Here is a 27802-nt window from a genome sequence, read left to right as displayed (position 1 = left end):
TAGGGGACTCTTAGGCCTTGGTGGCTGTATGAGTGTTATAGTTGTACATGTGGAAGGTGCAAAACAAATAAACTTGATTAACATATTTGATAGCACCTGGTTCTAGTCAAACCAAACTGCACAAACAAATCCTCACCTTTGATAGGGCCACGCATGACTGACAAAGACCCTGATTCCTCCCTTGTATCAAACTCTGGATGTGATCCCACACAGAGACATGGCGAGTTGGGCGGTATTTGTCTCCCTCTCCTCTTGTCGCTGCTGCTGCTGGATGTTTTGCGTTTCACCTCAGTCCCTGATGCTCTCTCTGGCTTCCACCTCCTGATCAAACCATGACTGTTGAAATGTTGAAATGTGAAAAGCACAGAATTACCATGGCACATTCAGTATAAACTGAATTTACTGTTGGGTCCCATCCAAACCACCATATGTCGAGGAGCCTTGTTTCTCCAACCAGAGCGTGACTGATTCTGTTAATGTAGCAATGCTCTAAATCAGTGGAGTGCTAACTCTCTGCAGCAAGGGGGGATGACGACCTTTAGCACTCATTTAACACTCTGATTCCAACGTGCCGGAGACATTCAGGAGGTGTCTCTGATGGAGACGCTTCAGTCCACCAGGGCTTTCTCAACACAATGCAAATCGTGAAGCACACTCCTCGACACAGCTCAAGCACATGTGAAAGTCAGATGCTGGCAGGAGGTTAAAATCCAGATGTATTTGTAATTTTGCCTGAAAGAACATAACAAGAAAAAAAAAAACATTACAAACAAATGGGACCATGTGTAACGATGTAGCCGCTCTAGGTCGTTTCACATGGTGCCTCCAAATAGCAGCAAGAGCTAGTCCATCTATTCTGTTACTGGTTTGTTACTGAGGAGATCAAATGAAAGTAGCTCAAATTTATATTTTTATGTTAAAGGAAAATTTGATAGACAGAACTATCAACTAGCTTGTGAATGGGGTATGGGGTAAGTGGGGTATTAAACAGTTCAACAGCCATATTTGCCATAAAAAAGTGGATGACCAGCAGAGGGTTACTCCACTTGTTGCAAAGAGTCACTTTCTATTGAGGTCTCTAGGACAATGACCTTACCTTCTCCATAGATTTATAATGTCAGTAAACATATTCTCTGGCTTTCTCTCTTCTTCAAAAGACAAATGGAACTGCGATTCACAAACCAGTGGGAGGCATCAGGGTAGGTTGCCGCTTCGGCGACACAAGCTAATCTCCATATCAATGCTAAATGGCGCTATATTTGTTTTGGATGTGTTAATAAGCAAATATTTGTACTAAAGTGAGCAGAAAATCAGATGTTGCCAGATTGTATAAAAGTATTTTAAGCTAAGAGCATGGCGGTCACACCTACAAACTTACTCATGGCCCATTAATCCAAATCCATTCTCCCCTCATCTCATGTCCATGCTCATTATAAATAACAATGATACAAGGGTAGGATAGTTGGGATTTACTTCAAAATGTTTAATACAGGTGCTGATACAATCTTAGTTTTATCAATAACATATTTCGGGAAAATAAGTAGTATTTTTTTCTACAAACCCTTTTTAACTTGACAAAAGAAGTACAATTTTCATAGTTTTATGTTTTCTAAACAAGCAGTTGCATGTGGAAGACATTTCCTTGCAATAAAAACAGTCTAAAACTTGGCAAAAGACACGCTAGAAACATCCTAAGTCTGAACAGGTGTTTGCTACCAGCTTTCAGTAGCTGACACTTTTTTGAATTGGTTTTTACGGCTCATTTTGGACCTAAGTACTAAAAAACTATTGAGATTAGTTTGCCAGCTCTAACATCAGGTGAATAGTGTTTCGTAAAAGACAAGATCGGTGGAGCCCCAGTTTCACAGCGTTAAAGACATGTTTAAGTGGTTATTTAAAAAAAGAAAAATCCTTCTGAAAAACAATGGTTGCTTTATCAGCGAGTTTTAGGAGAACAGTTTACAGACAGAGAATCATTGTGTGGGATCATCTCTGGCTTCTTTAACTCATTTGCATGATGAACCTTCCTTGGCGTCCTGTGGAACACAGCACTGAGCCTTGAAAGAGCCTATGTGTTATGGGGACTCTGATATGAGTGTGAGAGGGAGCATGTGCATCCATTTGAGGCTCCGTTGACCAACTGCCAGTTCAACCAGAGCTTCATGACAAAGTTTTTATTTAGTTGTTTGTGCGTTTTGTGTGCACACGCGTTAAGTTTCAATTACGAGATCCCTGACGTTCGTCATCTTCGTATCACTAGTGGCCATCTTGACTGAGTTATCCCTGACCCGAGGCAGGGAAGCACTTGGCTTCACGTCAGCGGGCCTTGAAACTTTCATACAGAAACACAGTTGTATATGCTAATTGGGGGGGGGGGGACGCTCAGCCAACCAAAAAAAAGTAGAATTCAATAAACACAATGGTTTGTGTTGCTTGAACACAGACCAGAGTTGAAAAGACATCTTGTCTTTTGTTAGCGGCTCTGAGTGAAACCAGCGTCGTCCCCTGGCTATACCAGGCTGTTTGCGTAGCGCGCTTCGCCTTCTCTCTTCTTCTTTGTGTTTCCGCTGTGACCCGCGACAAGACAAATGCTGTGGAGACTGTGGATACATCAGCTGTAGGAGGGATATGTAAATAGATGTTCCTCATGACATGGCTCACAAAGTTCCCCTGTTTTCTCTCGTCTTATGTTCACTCTTGCAACCTTTTTCCCATATTCCCAAACCCTTCCTGCTTGTCCTGTTTACTCTCCCTCTCCATCTGTTGCTCATGTTGTAATCTCTCTTTCTCCTTTGTTAATCTTTTTTTTTTCTCTTTTGCTTTTTCATCTGTTGCCCAAATCCCGATATTTGCTGAACGTTTTTCTGCCTATTTTCACATCTCACTCCCCAGTACCTTTCTGTGTTCTCCCTCACATGCATTGTGTTTGGTGAGTTTATTAATAATAGCTCATTGTGTGTGATAACATTTGCAATAACATCGTTAGGGGATAATTGAATTTGAGAAATTGAGTTAGGAAAAGTTGGAACGGGGGCGAGTGGCCACCTACACATGACTGTGTGGGGATATCTCCTTTCCCCTTCACAATTATTTCCTCATACATACCCTCCCTCTGCTAATACTCTTCACTCTTGTTCCTATTTTTATTATATTTTTGCACATATTCATAAAACCTCTATTTCCTAATAATCAAGTTGGAAGGATCAAACATCTGATAAAAATAAAAGTTTCAAAACACGCTTAGTTGTGCAGGCTTGTGCCTGAGGAATAAATCACAAATAAATAAATGTTGACCGAGAATAAATCCCTTCACCACAGTCACTTTTGGTTTTTACATGGACGGAAATCCACTTTCATCCACTTACTGAAGAATTGATATGAATGAGAGATGAAACATCATCTTCTACTTCTCGACTCTGCTACTCGATCAAATCATAGTGTTTCTACCCACGATTTAATTGTTATTATTTACCTTAAATTGATAAATCATAAAATGAATCTAATGAATCTAATGAATTAATGAGGTCACTGTTTTCCCAAAAGGCTTGCTTGCATAAAAGTTGAGGAATTGATGGTAAATTCTAAGAGGATCTGTAATGTAATTATTTGATTAATATTAAAACATTGCGCTCGGATTGGCTGGACCTTGCGGACATATTCATTTGGATTTGTTTATTTTTCCTCACATGGATACTTTTTTCCTCAACTTCTCCTGCAATAATATTTGGCAATAAGTCTCTCCTGTGGTATTTTTACTGTCACCAGTCAGACTTTGCCAAAGAGCTCTTCATATATCACTGGATCCTTCAGCTGTGGCAGCCAACAATTATTCCTCGAGAGAATATTTATAATCTAATAGGATTTCAACATGTCACTGATGGCGAGGATCCCATTGTAAAACTGATTATTCTTCCAATGCTGTCAGTAGGAAACTGAGTTGCTGATCCAGCGTTTAGTTTCAGAGTGACCATGGGTCACAGCTCTGCGAACTAAAACCAAACTTACATATCAAATAGGATGTACTAGTTTCCTTGTGTAAGAAAATTGTGTTGAATATATGTAAATAGCAAACTGAAGTGCAGGTTATAACCATTATCCCTCCTTTTCCAGTGAATGGTGCCTACTGCTCGGAGAAAGATATAGACGCTGAGCTGGGTGACGCTGTGGACACCCTGATGCGATGTGGGCAGAGCCTGCCACTATCGGCGGGGGGTCATTTAGGGGGGCTATACCCCCAGAGCCTCCACTGTGACAGACCTACCCCCGACCTCCTCCTGCAGGACGGCCCTCACCAGGACGCCAGGTAAACTGTCACTGTTATTCCTGTTTTAGAATCCTTTTGTTCCTGTTCCAGTTTTGCATGTTTCCTGTTTGGTATAGTATTACTAACAATATGCAGGTGCAATGTGTTTTTCATTAGCTGTGCTATTGTGGAATCAGATGCGAATGTATATGACCTGAAAGCTCTACCCATAAAACAAACCGGAGGGGTCCAAAGTACAACATTTATGTTACACTAATCTGATTCTTCTGTTGAGCAATGCTCGACTACTGTTGGTCAAGTCAGGAAGAGTTTCCAGGCGGTTTCTACGCTGTGGGGTTTGTCCCTCGTCTTTCTCCTTCTCTTTGTATTCCCTCTATCCTCAGTCATTCGAGTGCAACTGGACAGATGTTGACTCCCCGCATATTGTTTCTTGATATTTTCCCCACAGCCAAACAGGAAATGGTATTCCTGAATAGACGGAGAGTGAGGAGGGGAGGGGGGGTTCAAGTCTTTATTAACAGCGATGGCAAAGTCTGCCAGTGGCTTTCTCCAAATCCAAGTTAGCGTTAGCTCCGCTTTTTCCCCCCAGCATGCTGAAGGGAAGGGACAAAGACGATTCCTTCATGAGACAGGCTGCAGAAAAAGAGAGCTCTTCTCACATCACTCAGGGGCTTTGGACAAAATCCATAATGAGCCAACTGACAGGAATGATTATGTAGGAGATCACAGCAACGCATGGAGAAACCCGACCTGGGGTCCCCATTCAGCAGGGAAAAGATTCCCACCATAATACACAGTATTGTAAACGCTGACCCTTCATAGACTGCAATTATGCCACCAAAACAGGTGACTCCCTATTTATCCCCAATGTTGGGTTGGGTTTAACCCCTTTGTGTCATCAAAGCCCATCAGATGGACACACTAGCCAGTGGCCTCTCTGTCTCAGTCGCCATCCCTCCCCACCCCCGCTCTATTCTTAGTTATAAATACCCATTCATATCGTCCCACTACGAGAAGATCCTATTTCATTTATTCATAAAAGCACTTTGGGTCACCAGCAGTGGATGTTACCTGATGTCCAACATCACCTTAATTCATAACAAGGCCAGCGCAGTGTTAATGTTCATTCAATAAGGTCCATTACAGTGAAAGAAATGTTTTAGGCCAGTGGGACTAATGGGACTAATTTGAGATGACATGGTTTTTATATAAACTGAGAGAAATATTTTCGGAGGAAGCAGAAGGCTAAATTCTGACAGTGCTGCTGGTGGGAAGGATGACCAATCTGCATCTGTCATCAGCCCACGAACGAATAGCGCTCATATTCCTCTCTGTGTGTTTTTCTCATTACAGATCCTCCTCTGCCTTCCAGACGACCCTGTCAGGGGCCTCACCTGGCCTCGGCTGCGGCAGTGCCAGTGCGACTCACTCCTCTCTCCCTTACATAATCAAACAGGAGAACTCGATGGGCTATAAAATCTCCAGCACAGGGTCGAGAGTCAACAGCACGTCTCAGGCCGTGTTTCAAAACTGTAGAGTAGGACAAGGTTTGGTGGTGCCAAGGGACGTGACAGTTGGAGCTCCGCATGCTAGCAACAACGGTAGCGGCGTATGTGCAGCAGGCGGTGTTGGTGGTGCTGCGTCAAGAGACGCAGTTCAATCGTTTAATAATGAAGATGGCTCCTCCCCGCTGGCTTTGTCTCCAACTGGCTCCCGTCATTCAGTGCGGCAGCTCAGTGCGAACAGTCTGAAGAGACACTGTCTGTCCCTGGCTGCGCAGTCTACCGCTGCTGCTGGCACGGGCAGTGTTGGCGCCACTAGTTCGCCATCAGGTTCTGGCGCTGATTCCAAGGAGATCAATATCACTGCCATCATCTGCTCCTCCTCCCAGATGTCGATGGTGGCCTGCATCAACGGGTTACGTTCTAACCTTTCAACCAGCCACACCAGAAGTGCCGGCTTCTCCTCCTCTTCCTCCTCCTCTTCTACGTCCCCACCCTCTAACTCCTGCTCACAGGAAGCCCTCCAGAGGCCCCCACCTCGAGGCAGCCCCCAGCAACCCACGGTACACGAGAGCTGTCATCTGTCATCACCTGCCACCTGCCTGCTGTCCCTTTCCGCCTCCTCCTCCACATCCTCCTCTTCGGTGTCATCAGAGGAGCCTGAGCAGGGCCAGGGGCTAAGCCAGGGGCTGTGTGAGGAGCCGGGCTCCATGCTGCAGGGGCGTGGGGCTGGAGGAGCAGCCGGGGGAGGCGCGGGAGGCTCGGACGGGCTTGGGCTACTGATGAGTGGGGCCCTGATGTCTGGGACATTGCATTCAGGGCCTGAAGCTGGGGTCCTCCTGGACGGAGGCCAACGATCTGGGGCTGCCCTCAAACAGGAGCCCCTCGATGATTTCTCTCCAAGTGAAGACGAACTCTTTCAGCACCACTATCACCATCATTTGAGTGGTCGCAGTGGACACCTCCGTCACCCCCACCACCCCCCTCGACCTGCCATGCCTCCGCCCTACCACCTGCACCAGTACGTGGGGCCCAGCCCTGGGGGCCTGCTGCACAACCTGAGCCAGCAAACAGCACCGGCCTCATCTCTGGGACACAAACAGACCTCCGGAGGAGCTCCTGGATCTCACACCGCCGTAGAGCAGGAGGAGGCCATTGGAGGAGTGCTGGGTGATAAGCAGGTCTGTCGCTGGATTGACTGCAGCGCTGCGTACGAGCAGCAGGAGGAGCTGGTGAGGCATATTGAGAAGGTGCACATCGACCAGCGCAAAGGTGAAGACTTCACCTGTTTCTGGGCGGGTTGCATTCGCCGCTACAAGCCCTTTAATGCGCGCTACAAGCTGCTCATTCACATGAGGGTCCACTCTGGAGAGAAACCCAACAAGTGTATGGTGAGTCATCATGAACCACTGAAATGCTCCACGTACAACTCACCAAACACCACGGTCACGTATATTCACCACGCATCACATTTAGTATGTTTGTCTCCTAATTGCAGCGACCTGTTAAAAATGTTTGAAGGAAACATTTGAGCGTTCTTCACAGAGGAAAACAGTCTATGTAGATTCATTTTTCCTCAATAAGATACGTGATGATCGCGTCCAAAAACAAGACTGGACTTGCTTCATTGCTGATTACTTTTCAACAGAAACTTATGATTGTAATTCCTGTATTTTTAGCAGAAAAAAAGAATTCCACTGAAGATGTTGAGCTGTTGTGAGAGTACCACTACTTTGTTAGTATAAATAGATCTTGTGGTTGTATTCTTTACAGGTAAGGTTCCAATTCCACAAGTCAACACACTAATCAACGTCAAGCTGTCATTTCCCCCACGTCCCTTAGCAAATGGAAAAAGCCCTCCAACCTTAAGAATGACTTAGTCCAAATACACAATTAGTCCACAATTTGTGTAGGGCAATCCCATGTTTATTTTCACCAGCACTCTTGCTTTTTTTGAGCGGGGATTCAGATCATGAAAAGCCAACACATATGGTTAACATAACTAAACAATGCCTACACTTGATCCGCTTAAATGGGAGCTTTAAATGTTGAGCTGTCCCACAAGTATTAAGTGAATTTGCTTCATGTCCAAGCCAAACATGGGGAGAAATGTAGTAGTCTGGAGAAGGGAGCCGCAGAGGGAGCGTAGGTAACGTTCGCTGTAGTCTTGCTCAATTCACGGCTTCACCCGAAAGCCCCTGTCAGAAGAGTTCCTCCTCAAGCTCGGGAACCACGTCCAAATCCTAATTACTGAAGAACTGAGTCTGCAATATTGTTGCAACACCTGTTTTATCTCAAGGCCCTTTTTTTTTCCAAAGGTCAGGTTTATTTTCCTAAATAACAGTGGCTTTGGAAATGAGCTGCAGTGAGAAACATTTAAAAGGAAGTTGTATTTCATGAAACGGTGTAGAATAAGAGATTCAGATACTTTTTAAATCTCATCTGAGCTTAACGCTGAGCAGAGCCAAAAACACACAAACTCAGCTTTAGTTGTTCTCGAAACACACAGTCAGTGTGAACTGAAAGGTTTGCTGCCATCTTGGAGAGTGGACAGAGAAGAAAGGTTTTTAAAGCAAATATAAAACTGCTTTTCTCAACAGAAATGTCCTTATTACCTCTTGTTGACCATGGAGATGTGTTGATCATGAACAACTCAGCTCATTCTCTTCACATTTATCATGTGGCAATGAGATTCATTACAAATTGTTATTCTCTTACTCACCATTTACTCAAAAGCAAATTGGTCTCCCTTAGGTGTGCGTCACCTCCCTCATAGGGCTGTGTTTATATTCAAAACCCTTTAAATCTCCCAACTATTTATCTTCTCTTTTAAATTGGAATCACCGAAGTGATAGTCTTTGTTCTGTGGACAGTTTGCACATTCATTTGTTGTTTCCAAAGTCTGGAGTAAATATGTTGAAGAAGAATAAGCTTTCGGCATCTATTGTTGGAATAAGTTACAGATTTTGTCTGCCTCAAAACTTAAGTAACATTGAACAAAATGTTAATAATATTAATCTATGTGTCTCTTAATTGCTTCTGCTGTTGAAACTGTATTGCAGTTAGTCTCCCTTGTAAAATAGATCTTATATCTTATTCAGGTCAAACCTGGTTAAGTAAAGACTTACTGTATATATAATACATTAAAAAAAATTGTAGGACATGCCAAGGTAACTCTACTTTAGGTGTGTTATATTCTCTGTCGTTGCTGCTCTTTGGAGCATTGTGCAGGTTTCTTTACTCCATTTAGTACCTTAGTTACATTTGGTTGACACATGTTTGTATGTGTATGTGAACGTGTGTGTGTGTATGTGCATGTGTGGAGATGTTTGCCATATGTTAACACTGGAGCAATTTGGCTCAGTGTGGACAAGCCGCTGGATTCTATCTGCGGACATGACGGGCTGTGAAACTCTGCTACACATCCTAACTAATCACCCTCATATCAAACGCACACACACACACACACACACACACACACACACACACACACACACACACACACACACACACACAACACAGCCATGCAGCAACTTGAAAATGGGGAAATTGTTTCCATTGACGCTCACAATAGGAAGTATTGATTCGGTGTACAGCGCGTTGGGTTGTAACACTTCTTCTTTTTCCAACAGAACATAAACCGAAATTTGAAATGTTTTCAAGCTTGAATCAACACGTCTAATCAGCAGGGATTGAATTTATGTTGAGCTGGGACTTCAGCAGATAAATGTGCAGTGCCAGAGAAAATAAACATGCTCCTTGTGTGTATTTGTAAGTGTGTTTGTGTTTGTATAGAGTCTATACAGGTTTAAGTAAGTGCTCTGTACTTAAAGGAAACAGTGTGCGTCTTAAAAGCGTGTGCATCCTCGTGTGTTTCAGTCGTGTCTGTCCCAAGGCCTTGTTTTTTTCCCCTTACTTGTGACGCTCATGCAGTAGACAAAGACACTGAAGAATTTAAGCTATTCACATGGAGGAAGCAGATGAGACATTCTGTTTTAGGACCAAATGCCCTAGAAAAACCAGGGCTAATCCCTTTATTATCTTTCCTGCAGCAGACTCCAGTGGGTGCTCATGAAGCAAGGCTCCCTTCACATCCAAACATAACACATCTCTCTCTCTCTCTGTATATATATATATATGTGTATATATATATAAAAGAGCAGAACAGAATTTGCTTCATGCTATGGTTCGGCTGTAAAACGTCATTATCACAAATCATGTGTGTCACAGTCTGTACCTTGCTAATATTTTCAGAAAGTCTTCATTAGAAAAAATGAGTTTCCTCCACATGGAGATGTCTGATGTAAAACTTCTGCCTCGGAAGAAAACATCTTCAGTTTCCTCTGCTTCCCACTTAAAGGCGGCCCTGGGCAGTTGTGCAGGGCAGGCAGGCAAAGACGGACACAAGGGCGAAAGGAAACAACATAATCTCTCTGCAATATCCTGTTGTGTTTCATGCCTAATTCACTTGTTGTTTTAGATTATTGCATTTTTTTCCAGTGTCTGCATAAATATTAAAAATATATCCAGCAGGAGAAGCCCTGACATAGTCCTAGACTTTGATATTGCTCTGCTTCGTCAGAGTCGCGGCCCAGCGGATTTGAAGCATCTGAAGGCCGCGCTGTGAAAAAAATATCCTCCCAAAGCAGTGAGGCTGCCGAGGGGACAAGAGCGTTTACATGGCAGACTAACTTCGGGGGGGGGGGGGGGGGCAGCGCTCTCCACTTTATTTGGTTTGTTTGGATCAGCAGTCTCGGTCACATATCAGGGGAGAAATGTACTCGTAAAATTAAGATTTTCAAAAACAAAAGAAGGCTGTGCTTTAAATTGTGTTAGAGGAGGTTATGTTGTTGCGGTATGAAGAATGTAGTCAGCAGTTCGAGGTATTAAAAATGATTCAGTGGTCTCCCTGTACATATATATATATATATACTATTTCTTAGTAAGAAGCTTTTTGGAAATTGTAACAACACCACAGTTTGGGTGTATTATGTTATGTATAGACCAATGGTCATATTTTATTTAGACAATGTTACGCTTGGATACAATATGAAGGTTTCATTAAAAACTTTACTTTTGCACCTGGCACCTCGACAAATTCAATGAGGCATGCTCATTAAATTTTATGGACGTAACATAAGGTGATCTTAATGTGACTTATAAGTGCAGAGACAAATGTTTTTATAGTGCGGCATGCCCATAGGAGTTTACAGCATTACATTTATTTTATTTGATTAAGGTGACTAATTTCTCTCCCATTCTTATTTAAAAACAAACCCAAAAAATCCACACAAATGTAGATCAACATATTTTAGTGTTCATTTAATGTTTTGAGTAAAGGTGAGATAGAGAGCCACCTGCCCGTTTCACCATGATAACTCACAGCTGGCATTAGCAGCTCACCGGGGCCCTGTCCAAAAACAGGCACATGTGCACCCGTAAAGACAAACATCACAACACTCACACTCACTGACACACTCATTCAAACCACTTGTTGAAGGAAAGTTGGATGCTGAGATTCTGGCGTAGATCATGGAATTTCCTCTTTTTTTCCTTCACTGGTGTGAAACCAGCAAACATATATATTTAGATTTACTAGACTGACTTTTGGAAGAGGACGAGTGGCAAAATCCCTCGGCAGCAGACGCTGAGACCTCGAGCGACGGCCGGTGCCAAGATGGCGTGTCTTCTCAGGGGTAAATGGAGTCTTTTGTGAGCAATCAGCTCAAATTCAGGAGATGAAACAGGGAGCGCCATTAGCAAATTAAAACTGAGGCTCAGCAGCACATGACCTGACTTTTCCTCTGAATGCCGCCTGAAACTGGAGCGGTCTGGGCACCGGGCGCAGGTGGCGAGTGACGTTGATATTAATGTGTTTGTACCCACGTGAGCTTCCGACACTCGGGCCTGTCTGGACAGTTTAGCTGCCATGATCTCTGAGGTCATAACTTCAGAACCACTGGGGCCCAGAAGTACCTGTGGTGAAGCGTGGTTCACTTTCAGATAATCCTACAGAGCAATTGACACTCAAATAAACACAGAAAAACTGTTATTTCGGCGCTTGGCTTTTAAGGAAATAAGAAAACTAAATATAAAGGAGTTTTTCTCATTCTTTAAAGTAGCATAGACTGTATTTAAAGATGGACGACAGGACAGTTCTACATAAGTGATGCAAAAAACATCTTGAGTGCCCCCTGGTGGCTGGCTGCAGTGTTGGTCATAAACCCTGCCTCCTCCATGTTAGTGGGTGGATCTTGGACCAGACCAAACAGTCATTTTAGGTAGATAGTATCACACTGTTTGTGAATTTCCCCACTAAGTTTGGTTTTACTTAGATATTGGCTGCTATAAAACGAGGTGAATGGGGATGGGCAGGACGTGGATACCACACGTAAGAGCCATTTATTTAGTTATTTATTTATCCACTTGTCGATATGATTGTCTTTATGCTTACTGTTGCTGTACAAATGGCACTGCCATACAATGGAATCTGCATTTAAAACCGGTAGCTATGTTGCATGTCGGGGATAAATAGTTTTTTTGAACATGTTCATGGACTCAGTTTCCTGCTCCACACCACGACCACTACTCCACAGACTCTGTCTCCAAACTATGTCTAAAGCGCCGGGATATTTTGGCTTCATTTTGTGTACAACGGAAAGGAAGCGGACATACGTCGAACATCTTTATTTACAGTTGATGTTCCCCCGTTCATTTAAACATTCACAGATACCAGATTCTTTTCACTAAGCAGCAACATCCAAACAATAGAATAGGCATAGAAATCAAATTAACAACACAAAATATCATGGATCAGTGATGCCGAGGGGTTCCTCAGGCTTTACACACACACACACACACACACACACACACACACACACACACACACACACACGCAGGCACACTCACACACACACACACAACCATGGTCCGTATATGGCTCATTTAAAGTAATCAGGTTCAACAGGCATTGATTCAGTGTGTCAGTAGTAACTGCTGAAACAGAGCTCCTCGAGTCTGTGCAGTTGGCACGAATGCAAAGACCTTATCAGGCTCACCTAAGGACCTGGCACGGATCGATTTATAGCACTTTATCTGCTTCTGCTCCCCATTAAATCATTTTCTGAATTAGCTTTGTCAGTCATTCCCCAGGCAAATGAGTTCATCAGGTAGCTAGATAGTCTAATTTCACTCTACAGACCCCTAATCCCATCCTGTGGTTATCCTCTCTGTCTTCCTGTCAGTTTGGCTGTGCTGCTTGGCAGGGCAGTCGTCATGCTAATAGTAACACAACGCCGGCCATATGTGATATTGGTATGATGAAACTGCTGGCGGAGGGGCTGTGCGACTGATGTTCTGGATAGGAATGAAAGCCCTGGATAGATGTTTTCCTTGTTGAGCAGTCCAGGCCAGTTCCTTGTCAGGCTGAAAAAGTTTTCCAGTCAATCTCCCGTAGTAATTTAGTCCAGTGCTCCACAACCCCTCTAACATCACCCCCAACTTTTACTCCCTCGTTCTTTCCCACTATCTATCCTTTCGGATCTGAATTAAGGATTGCTTCGATACACTCAACACTTACTGTATCGACAGATCAATTGTAATTGAAATATATTTGATGAACAATATGCCACGTTGATGAGTGGCCTGGCCTGAAAGGCAAATGTAAAAGAAGAAGAACAATAAACAATATATATATATATATATATATATATATATATAAATACTGTTAATGAGCTCCTTTAACTTTTTATTATGTTAATTTGATTCAAAATATTTTACTTTAATTATTTACTTTACTTCAAGATTTAAAACCTCCAAAAGTTTTACATTTTTCAATCAGGATAAAGTTTCAGTTGCTCTCTCGTTCTTTCCATATATCAGCGTGTCCTAATTGAATATAAAATGTAGCATTATTTGTTCCCAACAAAAATTATGATCCTGCCAACTAAGTTAACTTCCCTAACTGATGCGTCCAAAGCAATGCACAACCGAAATGGAGGAATGTCTCACACCTGAGTCAAGTGATAAATGTTTGAAGCCGATTTTTCTTTCTCTATGTGAACTTTCCATTTTCAAGGATATGGTTTGATGGATCTCCAGTGGTGCACAGCCTGTGTTATTTCCTCTGAGTGCAGAATGGTTAAGTACTGGCCTGGCGTCGCCAGAACAATTCACATTTTCAAGTAAACAGGAACTTGCTTATTATCCTGGTTTCCACCACAGTACAAAATGTAAATGTTGTTTTGCATGATATTTTCTTGCTCAGTACAGAACACTCAGGTCTCACATCTCTTTGATCTCATTAACTCCAGTAGATTTATCTGGGATCATTGAGAAAGGACATGGAATCCAGCAGAAACCTTTTCAGTTTATAAACAATATGAGCAGCTTTTTGTTTGGATTGCTCACCCATGGTTTATAACATCCATGGAAACCTGTAGCTGTCCGTCATGTTGTATATGGGCTGTCTGGATCTGTTTCTCAATGCTCTGGTTTCACTTCAGAACTACATCAATAAATCAATATTCAACATAACATGTAGGATCCTCATTCAGTGGAGCATTTCTTGAAAATATTATACGCTGCCGCACTGAACTCAACTACACAAGGTCAAACAGCTGCAGCTACCTCGCTTTCAACCTCCTAACCAGGTATCAAAGCATGGGGGATTTGCTACATGTGATACACTTTAATTGCATTTGTCTGGAATGCAATATTTTGAGTTTCCCCAATTTCCTTAACATTTAATCATGATCTGTATCGGAAACCTGAAGACCCAGGGCAGCGCCCTGGTTATACGTTACATAGAGATTCTGTCATAATTGTGTCCCATCCAAAACCCTAATCAGTTTAACCTAGCTGCTGAGCCAGATCAGTTTACTAATACATAGGAGAGATGAAGGTGGGGTGTGTGTTTGGGATCCCGGTCATGTTCAGGGATCTGTTACGGGGACGCAGCAGAGAGAGGGTCCCCTCTTGACTCTTACAATCTTCCCTGGTTGTCAGAGCTGAACAGTAGGGCCTGTTGGCTGTGTGCTGTCGTGGATCATGTGTATTGTGGAGGCGTACCGATACGGTTCTCCTTCACAGTCAAATGGATAATTATAGCCAAAGTATTTTTGTGGCGTTGTACGAGCCAAAGCCATAACAGCGCCTCTCTGCTCCGAGGCCACCTTCCTCGCCCACTCCTCACGTTCACACACTGGCCTCGCTTTGTGCCAGGACACAGTTTGTGCCACAGCAGCCATTCAGCAAACATACCCACTGAACAGGTCGGTTGCCTGTGTGTGCCATGTGTCTGCCGAACAGAGGTCAATCTCTGAGTGCCATCCGGATGTTTGTTTGTTTTTGTTTCAGCTGACTTGTCAGTGTGGTAGTGGGCGCTGCGTAGAACCGGTTCCAGAGCAACATCTATTCCATACCGCCTTTATGTCATCCAACGAATAGGCAACAAGAAGGACATTAATACACAGGGCACTTCTTTCTCAGGGCAACACCTCAGGCCCAGGGCGACCATGTCCCTCCATCCAGCCTGACCCCCACCATACCACACCAGGCTAGACCCAGAGCTAATATATATGAGAAAGTGAGTTGCTACCGTGCAGAATAAACATGGAGAGAAGTATGGATAAATTATGTAGCGAAAGATGTGTTTACATTTATGGTGTCAAGTTTAAATTATGCCCTGTGGTTCTCTGTGGTCGGCGTGCCGGGTTTAATTTGGATGTTTGAGAAAAGAAGTGACGGTTGAAAGAACCGGAGCCAGACAGGCAATTCACTTCTGCTTTTCTACTGATGTCATCCCCCGAGAAAAAATAATACATTTTTGCAGAATTCATCACAAGGTGTTACGCGTGACAAGCAGTGGGCTATTCGCTGAATGTGGACCTGAGAGCATTTTTTAAAAGCGTTAGTGAGGACGTTGCTATCACAGTTGCAGAGTTTGTAAAAACCGGCTCTCCAGGCTGAGACGTGTGTGTGTGTGTGTGTTTGTTTGCACTGTCAAGTGTGTTTTCAAACGTCCGAGTGAGAGTGAATAGAGTGAACAAGCGCCCAGTGGAAAGATCCAAGTCAAATCCTGAGGCGTGGACTGTGTTGTTAAATGGCACAACGAAACCGTGACACTTCACCAAAACCACATCGACTGTAATGATTGATAATGAGAGCGACATGGGGAAAAAAGAGAAAGAGAGACCGTGGGAAGTACTGTATAAAGAAATGATACACACAATGATACAATTTCTTATTACTTTTATTTTATGGTTGTGTGACACAGCAGAACTGGCACGACAGCGACTGATATTTAAGCTGGGATTTACCTCCCCCTGTTTTACACCCCAATGATCTCTAACTATCTCCAGAAACTTCTGAAAAAATAACAAAATAACATCTGGTTCACGTTCGATCCGTTCGGCTTCGGAATTAGTTTAACATTACGGTACAAGTAAGAAGCTTCTTTTTTTTTCTTTTACGTCAAAGTGTCTCCTTTTGTTTTTGCTCTGTTCCAGCCTCGACAGTAACAGCAGCCATCACTCAAACGATGTCATGTTCAGTCATCTGCTCGTGGTGCATCCTCGTCAGTTGCAAAACAAATAAAGACATCAGTATCATCCGTTTTTCCAGTTTCCCCTGTTTAAGGCCAAGAAATTAAGATTAGGACATGCATGATTTGAAGTACAGCTAGGAAATAAATACTGTATATGGGGAAAAACGCTGTACAGCAGAGTGCCTGCACTCTAACTAACTGGCAAATTGTGCAGGATCAGTGAGTGCCGGGCTCGGACTCGTATTACCGCTAACATCAACATATGTCTGATGAAAACCGTTTGAAGGAAATATTCCATAAATATGAAAATGTTTACCAAAGAATACCAGCGATTGGTGGAACATCAGGATCTCTGCCAGTGCTTGAGTCGCTCGAGTCCGTTGTTATTGCACTGGACCAGAGTTGGTTCTACTCTCAAATTAACCTGTGTGCCTGTGTGAATGTGTTGTTGTGGAATAAATTAATTAATTTGAAATTTGCTGAATTGATAAGTTGAAACGTGAATGATTGACGATGTGCTCACTGTGACGGACTGAGCCGTGATGGGACTTGATGCATTTGAGTGTCGAGCCAGTCTGATATATTGCAGCCAGGCGTATCCACATGACTGGAAACTGGGGCCCGAAACCCACAGAGAGGAGGAAAGAGCACAGCCATGCAGAGCTGAGGAGTGATCAAATCAAGGGGCACCATGGCATCTCAGTTGCACCACATTTTCTTGGGCAGCAGCTTTTTTTCTTTTTTTTTTTACCCAGAAGGCTTTGTGGTCTGGTCCCCCTCCAGAGGGTTTCATAAAGGTATGCTCTTTCCTTTCGCCCTCACTCGAGTCCTGGGGCTGGTGTCGATCACGATGCCATGTTGACCCATTGTTTAATTTCACTGGCATGTTTTCCGTCTGAAGACCATAGTGCTTCTGGCATCTAGGTATTTGGCTTGGCAACCCCCTGGGCTTCTGCAATGTTTATTTGTTGTCACATCAGAGTTATAGAGTTGCCATTGTATGCTACAGTAGGCATGCGCCTTGAGGCAGCTGTGTCAACTCTTGACTTGTGTGGAGAACGAACGGTTTGCCAAAAAAGGGAGACAGGCTTTTTATTTATTGACCTAACAAGTCTGTACAATTCAGGAACACTGTGACTTCAACCGTGGTGCTCATTATATCAAGTTGTCACACAGAATATTAAGCCAGTAGGCAGCATTTAAAAATATAAATGTTTCTCATCAGCTGAAATCACAAAGTGGGGCTGCAGCCGAGAAGAGCGCCCCTGGCCTTATTTATCTGAAAAATATAATTAAAATAAAATTATGGTGTTAGCAAAACACGTCCTCTGGCCATGCCCGAAATACAATGTGTAAAAGTGTTTTAGCTTCCAGCAAAGTACTTTGGTTTTCTGGACTGGTGCTTTGGTTTGGTGGTGGCGTGGTATTTTTTTCCAAGTAAACGAACAGTTAATGTCAGGAGTTGTTGTCAGTGGCATCTTTCCAGACCTGTGGTAACAACCAAATATGCCACTTTCTCCTTAACCAGCAGCCTCAGTAGACCGAAATGAAATACAGTCACAAGACATGTCGCACACTTTAAAAAAGTAGTGCTGCATATTTTCTTGTCGTTTTGACAATTTCCAACCTAGGATATTATCTGTAGAGAAGAATGTTAGAGTGAAAAAGAGAAACCTTACCTCTTTCTTTCTTGTGATTTAAACCTTGTCTACACTACTGTGGATTTTTTTTGTACAGATATTTTCCCCCTCCGTTTAAAAAGAAATCTTCATCCACACGAACTTTGTTAAAGTAAATATCTCGGCCAGACGAGAACACAACTACAAGCGCTCAAACGAGCATGCCAGACCAGTAGATGGCAATAAGATCTACGTCAACCATCCATCAAATAACAGAAAGGAATTATCGTGAGCATGCTCAGTGAGCTCATCAGTAAGATCAAAACCAAAACAAGAGTAGCTCATAATGTATCACTTATTTCTTTGCCTATATCGAATAGACGTTTGTTTCTTCACCTAATACGAGGCCTTTATGGCACATGGCCCAAAGTGCTAGTATGAAATAGATAGAGCAACAGTATGCACTGTGCAAATTAAGCTTTGGAAATGCTCCGTTTTACATGTTCAGACGGATACACAGACACTTACATTTGTGAAAATTGTTTTCATGTGGTTGGGACGAGAGGCTCAAACACAGATAAGAAAGACCACTTTGCAAAACATCTTCATTAGAGCGGAGAGGGCATAAGAGATGTTCGCATGTAAAGGTCCTCAGTGAAGCTTTAAGGTTATTAGACGTGTGGACTCATGCAGGAGGGGTGGAGGAAAGAAATCAACTCTAAGCCTCAGAGCTCAATCCAACAAAACACCAATAAAGTGGATCAGTTAAATATAAAGCTATTGTCATTAACGGCCGTTGCTTGATTTCCATCCATCATTCGTCAGTACCACTGATATCAAACCGAGTCGTGCAGCGTGTTGAGTTATACACAGTAACACTTCATTGTTGTTCTGGAGTGAGAGGAGCCCGCTGTCAGGAGGCAGTAGAAGAGAGAGGAGCGAGAGAGACGAGCAGAGAAAGCTAGAGCGCGAACGGAGTCAGGTGTGAGAGAGAGGCGCCGGACAGATTGAAGTCCGCTTGTCAGAGGACGCCGTAGCTCGGGGCCCGTCCGGCGGGGATCCAGCATTGACCGCCAGTAACATCAGTCCAGGCGCCGGCTCAGAACACAGATCATGTTTAGGATTTTCATTGTGTAACCCTCAGACTGTCTTTTTCATGGGCGGGTTTGGATTTCGTGAATGGGTTTTATAATTAATGCCTTGATGGTTACTAATGGCTGTGGCATTGGAAAGGTTTGTGTTGCACTCTAATTAGCCGTTATAAATGGTCGCGGCTGCTCGTGAGAATAAATTGTCACGAGACTATGGGACGGCTCTTATAAAAACTGAAGGAGAGGTCACAGCCTCGCGTAAACGAAGATGTAACCCAGCAAATATTCGGCAGTTATTTATTCCTTATTCATACGTAACTGTACCATAAATCTTTCTCATCTTTCAGTCCATGAAGGGAACGTGGATACGATGAGAAACACAATCCAGTGGTTTTTACAGGCAGGGACCTCTGCTGGTACAGTTCAGTGTGAAGCATGTCTGGATGGAAATGATCTGACACCCTGAGCTTTTGCCCAGAAGGAACATTTTATTCAGAAGAATTAGGTTGGATGTCAGTTTAGTTCTGTGCTAACGCTACATGATAAGACGCAACATACCCCCCCCCCCCCCCCCCCCCCCCCCTCGTCAGTCTGCTTCATCTCTTTGAGAATGTGACCCTGTTTTCCTTTTTTCCTCCCTCAACCTGGTGAACCGGTAAACCCCAGGCTGCCCGGCCCGAGAGGAAATCACATCTTAGCTCTCCTAATCTGATGCAGGGCCGCGGAGCTGGTAGACATTTGAACGAAGGCCTCTCTGAATCCACAACAGGTTAAGTGCTTCCATGAAGCCTCGCCGTGTTGTTGAGACGCCACGCAGGGCTCGCACCGGTGCCGGGCCTCCGCGGTGGGAGCAGGGGTTCAGATCCATCATGGGCACTTCCTCCTCAATCTGCAGCAAAACGAGTGTGCGAGAGGCAGCCCGAGCAGCTGGGCCGGCTCATTATGTGAGCAGCCTCATTTAGTCATCATAGGAACGCTTCCTGTTGTGCCATCCACATACTTTTTTATCTGGCCCCCAAACTATTCAGGCATGAGTGCAAAATGGCTGTTAAGAACAATTTCTCCAGTCGTTTACATGACTACTTCCTCCCACCAATTTATCGGCTCAGCTCTCACTAAGCTCGCTTGTGCATACGCATCTGGACAACACTCGTGTTTAGTCATTTGCGCCGTCGACTCATATCTCAGCAGTCATAAATCAAGACTTCCCGAAGCTTAGTGCAAGAGGTGGGAGGGGAAAGATGCGTCAAAGAAAAACCAAAGTCGGTGTGTATGAATTCATTTATCTTGTGAAAAAAACAAAAACAAGCCCAGTGCTATCTTTAATTCAAATCAAAGCCCTATTCACAACAGATGAAGCTGGCTGCTAAAAGGGTCCCGCTCCACAGTGGAAATGATATGTGTAAACTATGTAATGCAAATGTTTTAGCCGGGCTGTGTTTAATTTTGTATCCTGACGGAGCGCATGAGAAACCTGCCTCTCCTTAGCTGTCTCGTTGAATCATATGGATATAATTTCATCCATTTACGTTGTTCTGCTCTTTGCTGTGGTTGCCACAGGGCATTTGGAAGCAGGCAGATTAAATGCACATGTTCCTCCCGTCCGCAGCCGGAGCACTCCGCTCCACGGCCTCCCCTCCGAACAGATCCCAAAGTGTTGGTGGTTTTCCTCGTCGGTCGGCGCAGAGAAAGACACCTTGTGATAAACCGACTCGTTCCAGCAACCGCCTTCTTTTCAGACCCATAAAGTTATACAGGCTGCTTTTGAGCATTGGCACTTTATAACATGTTTTATTTGGCCGCGTCCTCTTTTGCCACCAAAGCTCTTTTGCCCTTCGTCGTGTCTGGCAGGCCTGGCAGTGAAGGAGCCTGGATGTGTTGGGTAAAACTGATCACAGCAACGAAACCAAAAAATAAGTGGAGACTCTGAGAACTTTTCTATTTGATGGGGGGCCAGTGAACATGAGTAATAGTGAATTTCATGCTAGTTAGCGGTCCAACAGTTGAATCACATCTCCTCATCGTTAGTCAGAGTTCCGATCTAGAATTACTGCCCACGGCTGGAGAGATACATTAGTGCTGAAGGAGATGTCAAAGGATTCCCTCACGTCCGTCGTAACACGAGAAACACTTAGAGAAAATACTGGATTTTATTCTCGGGGAAAAAAATTAAATTAGTCCTGACGGTGACGACCTCGTCTAAAAGGACCACAGTCAGATATTCCCTTACTTCTGATTCTCTCCATCTCTCCTTACGCCATTCATTAAAGCCTTTAATCAGATTCCTGTCCAACATGTCAGCAGCCATATATCCACCGTCCAACACCCCTCCATAACGGCCGGTTTGTTAGCATCATCCGCAGCTCCTGCCGGCTGCTAATGAGCCGCCGCGTGCGAGGAGAGAGCCGCACACTGCCGCCTTGTAGCCACGACACTGTTTGGCCTTTTCCCTGCCAGTCAGGAGTCATTTCCCATGAAGGCCTCAGGCTCGGCCCGCACCTCCACCGGCTCGCATGCTGGGCCCATAATCTGTCTGTTGTGATCAGCTGCCTGTCCACCCTTTCAACCCACTCTCGCCCCCTTCAGCCATGTCAAGACCCCGCTGTCATCCCCAATGTTTACCGAGCTACTGAACCCCCCCCCACCTTAACTCAAAGAGTAAACTGGTGTCAGACGGGGCTCAAATCCCTCCACGCTGCCAGTGCGCCGCTCCCCTCGCGTGGTGATCTGCTGGTTTACCTTAGATGGAGGTTTGCAGAGAGGAAAACTAAACATGTTTAAAGCAATTAATGTGATTAGTGTCGTCTAAACTGTTTTCACAGATAATATCAAAGGTAAAATCGATTCCTGTGTCAGACGCCTCAGCCTCCACAGCTCTCTGCTTATGCCACTTTATCCTGTGTGCTCATTACTCTCTAAACAGTTTATGTTTTAGGAACCTCCTTATAGACCATACAGTGGACACACTGACATATGCCCTTTAACTCGTGTTTATTATTTTTGGATCGGATTTATCAACTCTATATTTGTAACTTAGTTTAGGGTAGTATATTATTAGAGTATCAGGGCCACATGGAAAAGATATAATGAGAAAGAATTAGGTTGTTATCGTACAAAAATACAGATGTAATTTAATGGGTAAAAAGTTATAATATTACGAGAATATAGAAAAAATGAAGTTTTAGGAAAGATACTATGAAACCTCTTTGAAAAAACAAAGATAGAACCAGGGACAGAGTCGACCACTACCAAACATTTCCTTCTCCCCTAAAGAGGCGGTTTCATCTTAGTCTGTGTGGTTCTTTCTTCAGAATAGATACAGTCTCTTTCAAAATATTTTAAGTTCTTAGACTGACAATGTGGAGCTGATATGTCAAAAGATGAAATATTTCATTAATTTCGAATCTCATACTAAATTATAATCTAACAAGATGCTCCATATCCCTCATTCTAACAAAGGCAACAGGCTGATTTTCAATATTCCCTTTCTAAAATGACATGTTGCTTAAAATTTGGAATTTATTCTAGTAATAATACAAATTTATTCTCTTAAATGTATCACTTTTATCTCATAAAATTACCACTGCATTCTTGTAAAATTACGACTTTATACTAATAATCTCACCTAAATAAAATCAGACCCTTTAACACATAAATCAGACCCAGGACCTGGAACATAAACTTGTCATGTGTCACTCCTTCACCAGAATAACACCACATACTGCCAAAATCAATACTGTCAAAACATTTTCAATACCTGCAGTAACTTGGTGCACCGCCGTATCGTCCAAATATCCTAAATGAAGTTGACAAAGCCTGAACTCACTGAAAAACGTCATTTCAACCAGAGGATTGCCCTCGAGAAAACATCTTACTGGAGCATAACATTTTCATACAGGATTTCTGGGTAATGTCCATGCCCAGAGGTGGCATTGCCTGTTGGTTTCCTTAGCAAGTAGGAAAACCTCACACTCCTTGAGTAATAACACGCTCTCCACGATTAACACAGTTTCCTCCACGGAGCCTCAAATTCATATTGCAGCAAAGAAAGCAATGAAAGAGTGATTATTCCCTTATACGTAAATACACACTTTTGGCAGGTCAATAATAGCCATGTTTGTTTTCCAAACTCAAATGCCCGGCGCCGTATTTCAGCAGTCAGCGTGCAGTGTGTCTGTCATGACCTGTACAGCAGCGTGGACCTTCCCCTGCACTGAGAGTTTCACTAAGCTCTCCCGACCGGCCTGGCTCTCTTGTTTCCAACCGAAGCATTTGATTGGCACGACTCAAAATTACTATGTTTCCGCTGTAGAACTCTGAGCGACATGAACACGTATAGACATTTTCCATAGTTGTATGCTGCAGCCCGGGCACTATGTGTGTCCCTCTGGTGCTGAGGAATTTTCCTCATACTTCATTCCAGTCATCTGAACTGCATGTTTGGCTTTGATAATTATATGCATTTCTCAAGAGAAACTTTGGAACGAGTTTATTGCCTTAAATTTAACGACACTTTAACGTTACCTTGGTCCAAATCAAGTGAATAGTTTGTCAATAATTGAGCTGAACTCTTGAACACGGGACAGGCTGTCGAATGTCAGTTATTGAAACTTGCCTTTAATGGTCCGGTGTGTAAGATTTAGGTGATGGGATCTATTGGCAGATATTAAATATGAAATGATCTGTGTGATATTTTCACTAGTGTGTAGTGAAGGGTGAAGGATTTTTTTTTCTTTCTTCAGCATTGCATTTTTAAATATTTTAATTAATATATAGATATATTAATTTGTGGATTTTGATGTTAACAATAAGCCATATTAAGGGAACTGATATCTGAGTGTGTGCAATTTTGCTGGCAGGATTGCCTTTAAGGGAACTGTAGTGCCAATCAATTATTTTTAAATCTGATATTTGTCAATATGAATTATTGTTTGGGTCATTTTAGTCTGTAATGTAATTCGGGTAAAGGTCTTATAGGAGTGCCTGTATGACATTTTTGAAATGTAAAAAAAAAAAGAATTATTTCAGTACCAAAGCTCAGGTCAACTTTGTAAACTCATAAATAATCTGACAATTAGAAAATAGACATTTGATCATGTTGAGAGAAGCATTTGCTTTCAAACTCATTTGCCCAAAACTCGTAGCAGCCTCATGTTTGTTGTTTATCTATACGTGAGCAGATTAAGACTCTCACCGAGCCACACACACATGCATACACACCCACAGATCAGCCTGGTCACCTAACACAGCTCTACCATGACAGGCTTAGGTTTCGCCTATATTAAATGGAGCCTCAGTGAATAGAACGGCCCTGCATGTACTGCGTGAGTGAATGAAGGAGGCCGGGGATGAACATTGAGCCCAGATGAAGCTGAAGCCCCATTACAGGAATGGTGTCACTCTCTCCTTAGCCGTAACCCGACCCGTTGTCAGCCGGCTTCACTAAAGGTCAGGGTACAATGGACGGTAGAGACCGGCTAGCCTCTGCAGCACAGTTTATACTCAGAGATGTTGCTCCACTTATCAAACCAAACGTCTTTCTGCCTCCTCTGTGACCTAACCTCACCATCTCATCTCTGTGACGTAGTACGAATAAATACTTTTTGTCCCATCTCCCGTATAACACAATACGACATCTTGACGCATATTTAAATAAGAGAAATCTTTGCTCCACTGCAGGAAGTTTCTCATGGGACCATAAACACTTTGAAGAACCCAGGAAGTTTTGACCAAAGAAACCAGAAACAAACTTTTGTTTCTGCACGTGGGTAATACTTTCTGATGGTTCACGTACAAACTGTCCAAACACAGACGCTGCAGCAGCTACAGCTTGTGTTCAGCCTAATCCACAAAGTGAGGAAGTAATATATGCTGCCAGTGTCAGTACTGGAAACAGGGGTGGACGTTTCTTGATGTTTATTAATGTTATGTTTTGTGTTGACCTCCCGACTGGTTTGAAAAGAGGAGATGAAATTGAAATTATTAAATAAATGTCAAACGCTGAGCAGACTGTGGCTGTAGAGACAGACGTTAGTACTTTGCACCTCCGCATGTCTCCTTTTCCTTCATTACATCTAACTCAATGTGGATCACAATGTGCTGTTACCTCCTGGTGTGAAATTCTGTGTCGAATGTTGCCATCTGTCAACAGTCTTGTTTGTCCAATCTTCACTCTTTTACTGATCCAGTGGAAACTCAAACAGGAAATTACAAGAGAGAATTTTATTTCCTATTTTAGTTTCTTTGTTTTAGTTCATTTGTTCCTGGAGACATCAGAAAATACTAGTTGCTTTGATTTCTACACATCATTGATAATATTTTTGAAAGAAATCATCCCTGTTAAAGCATATTTTGTACTTCAAAAAAGTTAACTATTTTTTTTTATGTTTATTTTTTTAAGGCTACTGACAGTACAGGGTCACTATCAGATATGCCCCTGGGATTAATCATGATCAATAAGATTTGAGCTGAGGCCAGTGCCCCCCTGGCCCTCCTGGATTGTTTTATGTTTATCTTTCAATCTCTACATTTTTTTTTCATATTGTGTGTTTTCTTTATTAGTATTATTTCTTTATTTATAGTTATTTATGACAAGTTTATGGTTAAATTATAGAATATCAAGCCCGAGTTATATTTCTTTGTCACAATAACATTTTAGGAATAATTTCCTTTTTTCTTCATATATCGGCCGATATTTCGGTAAATGTTAGACTCAGTAATATCCCCATCACCATCAGCCCCCAAAACTCCATATCAGTTGAGCAGACAGACATGTGGCCATGCAGAACAGTCCTGACACAAGCCCCTCTCTCTCTCCTGTGACAGTTAAGTCTCAGCTTAGTGGTTTGAGGTTTTAGTGGTATACTTAGATATAAGATATTAATAACATTGAGCCATATGCTTCCCATACTCCTGTCGACCCATACACTGTGTGACTCTTTACACAGCAGCCCCTGTAGGGGGTCTTGACATCAACCAATCGGCTGCGTTTTCTGCTCAAGAGCAGAAGTGGACACACGAGAAGCCTCATGAATCATTCACGTGTTAACAAATCTGTGGTGTTCATTGGCTGAGTGGTCAGGATCAAATGGGCCGAGGCAGGTCGGACATGAGCTTGTTTACCGTCACTGTCACTTGTCAATGTCTAATGTACGCTACGCAGCAGAACACTTATCTCATGCTATGCATTACAGACCATTAACTGCAGCCGCACAACACACTCCAGTTCCCTCTGCCATGGAGATAGCGGCAGGTGTACAGTCACGCAGGCCGCTGTCTTTCAAGTGAGGATGTGGTTTTAAACAAAGGTGCTCGGCCTGGCTGCGTAATTCAAGAGCTATGGAAAAAATGCTCTAGATTGAACCACCATTGTTCTTAAGCATCCCTATTCCTGAATACGCGGTGTAGAGTGAACTCCTTGTTCGTGCCTGAGTGATCAAGAGGCCGAGGGGAAGAGTGCGACAACTTCTTTCTGAGTCACACATGTCTACATATACAGAGCTCACATTGTACCAGACTTTGCCAGCATCATACTGATTGATCCTGTGTATGTGTGTGTGTGTGTGTGTGTGTGTGTGTGTGTGTGTGTGTGTTTGTGCTTGTGTGTGTGCGTGTTCGCTCCCTTCCAGTTCGAGGGCTGTAACAAAGCGTTCTCACGTCTGGAGAACCTGAAGATCCACCTGCGGAGCCACACAGGAGAGAAGCCGTACCTGTGCCAGCACCCCGGCTGCCAGAAAGCTTTCAGCAACTCCAGCGACCGCGCCAAGCATCAGCGCACTCACCTGGACACGGTCAGAAACCAAGTCTCTGCTCTGTCTCACTTTCTCTTTCTCCCAAGGTTTCACCATAGATTAACGTTTTAACTTTCCCAGGCCAACACTTGGAATAGTCTGGGTGGTCAGAGTGTTGCGAAAAGAAAGGATGGCTGCACGAAATTATAGACGGTAAATGTTTGATTCTATAAAATCCATTAAGGGATTATATTATGTGCAAAAAAAAAAAAAAAAAGGAACGTTGAACTGAAGTGGAATTGGCTCTCAGCTCAGCATACGTTTGGGTGTGTATCCCTGAATAAAGCTTTGCTCACACTCTACCCCTCCACTGCAGCCATCCAAGCCTCAGTGCTTATTTCCACATCTTTACAGTGGTAGACTTCAGTTTTCTGTCAGTCACTGAGCGGTGGGGCATTCCTGCTCTCTCAGCACTGGCAGTGACGTAAATGATCAGTTCCATTAGGCCGAGTCGCAGCTCTCAGGCCGTAACCGACTTGTGAGCTCAGACAGAGCTTCTCCTGTTTGTCCGACCTGCAGGGACAGGAAGGAAAGGTTGAGTCACCCATCGCCGCCGCTCGTCATGTCTCAGTAGCCTCCACCAATACCTCACTTTATCTCCATCTGCACACCAACACAGCCCCGCAGTAAATAAGTTGTTTTGCTCAAATTATGAAGTCCAAGGTTGAGGCGTTTTTCTCTAATGCCACTTCATTGACATTATTTTAAATAATTTCTACATTATATGACACTACTCAGGTCTATAGGAGTCCTGATAATATTTGTATCCTAATAAATCACAGATTTATGAACCAGTGTTGTTACTTTGAATCAACATAATCATTTAACAAGTCAAAACATTTAATAATTTGGTGAAATACTTGTTGCACTTTTTCCATAAAGTCACATGTAGTCAAGTCAATAAAATTGTATTTATACGTCTGAAATTACACATTTATCTCAAGATGACAATACAATCTGAACGACATGGAAAACCCGTAGGCAGGAGGA

The 27802-nt window shown here is 43.2% G+C and overlaps 1 protein-coding gene across 1 annotated transcript in view; it reads left to right on the top strand.

The window, feature by feature from the left end:
* LOC128448155 (zinc finger protein GLIS1) overlaps positions 1 to 27802 on the top strand; it is a 74928-nt gene that overhangs the window by 25662 nt on the left and 21464 nt on the right. The window contains exons 2-5 of the mRNA XM_053430719.1: positions 2478 to 2617; positions 4068 to 4303; positions 5618 to 7157; positions 26651 to 26812. Of these exons, the coding sequence (XP_053286694.1) occupies positions 2478 to 2617; positions 4068 to 4303; positions 5618 to 7157; positions 26651 to 26812 (2078 nt within the window). The remainder of the gene's footprint in view (positions 1 to 2477; positions 2618 to 4067; positions 4304 to 5617; positions 7158 to 26650; positions 26813 to 27802) is intronic.

The sequence above is a fragment of the Pleuronectes platessa genome, chromosome 9 (genome assembly GCF_947347685.1).
Source record: "Pleuronectes platessa chromosome 9, fPlePla1.1, whole genome shotgun sequence".
In the NCBI taxonomy this organism is placed as follows: Eukaryota; Metazoa; Chordata; class Actinopteri; order Pleuronectiformes; family Pleuronectidae; genus Pleuronectes; species Pleuronectes platessa.
This window is presented reverse-complemented; position numbering and strand designations above follow the sequence as displayed.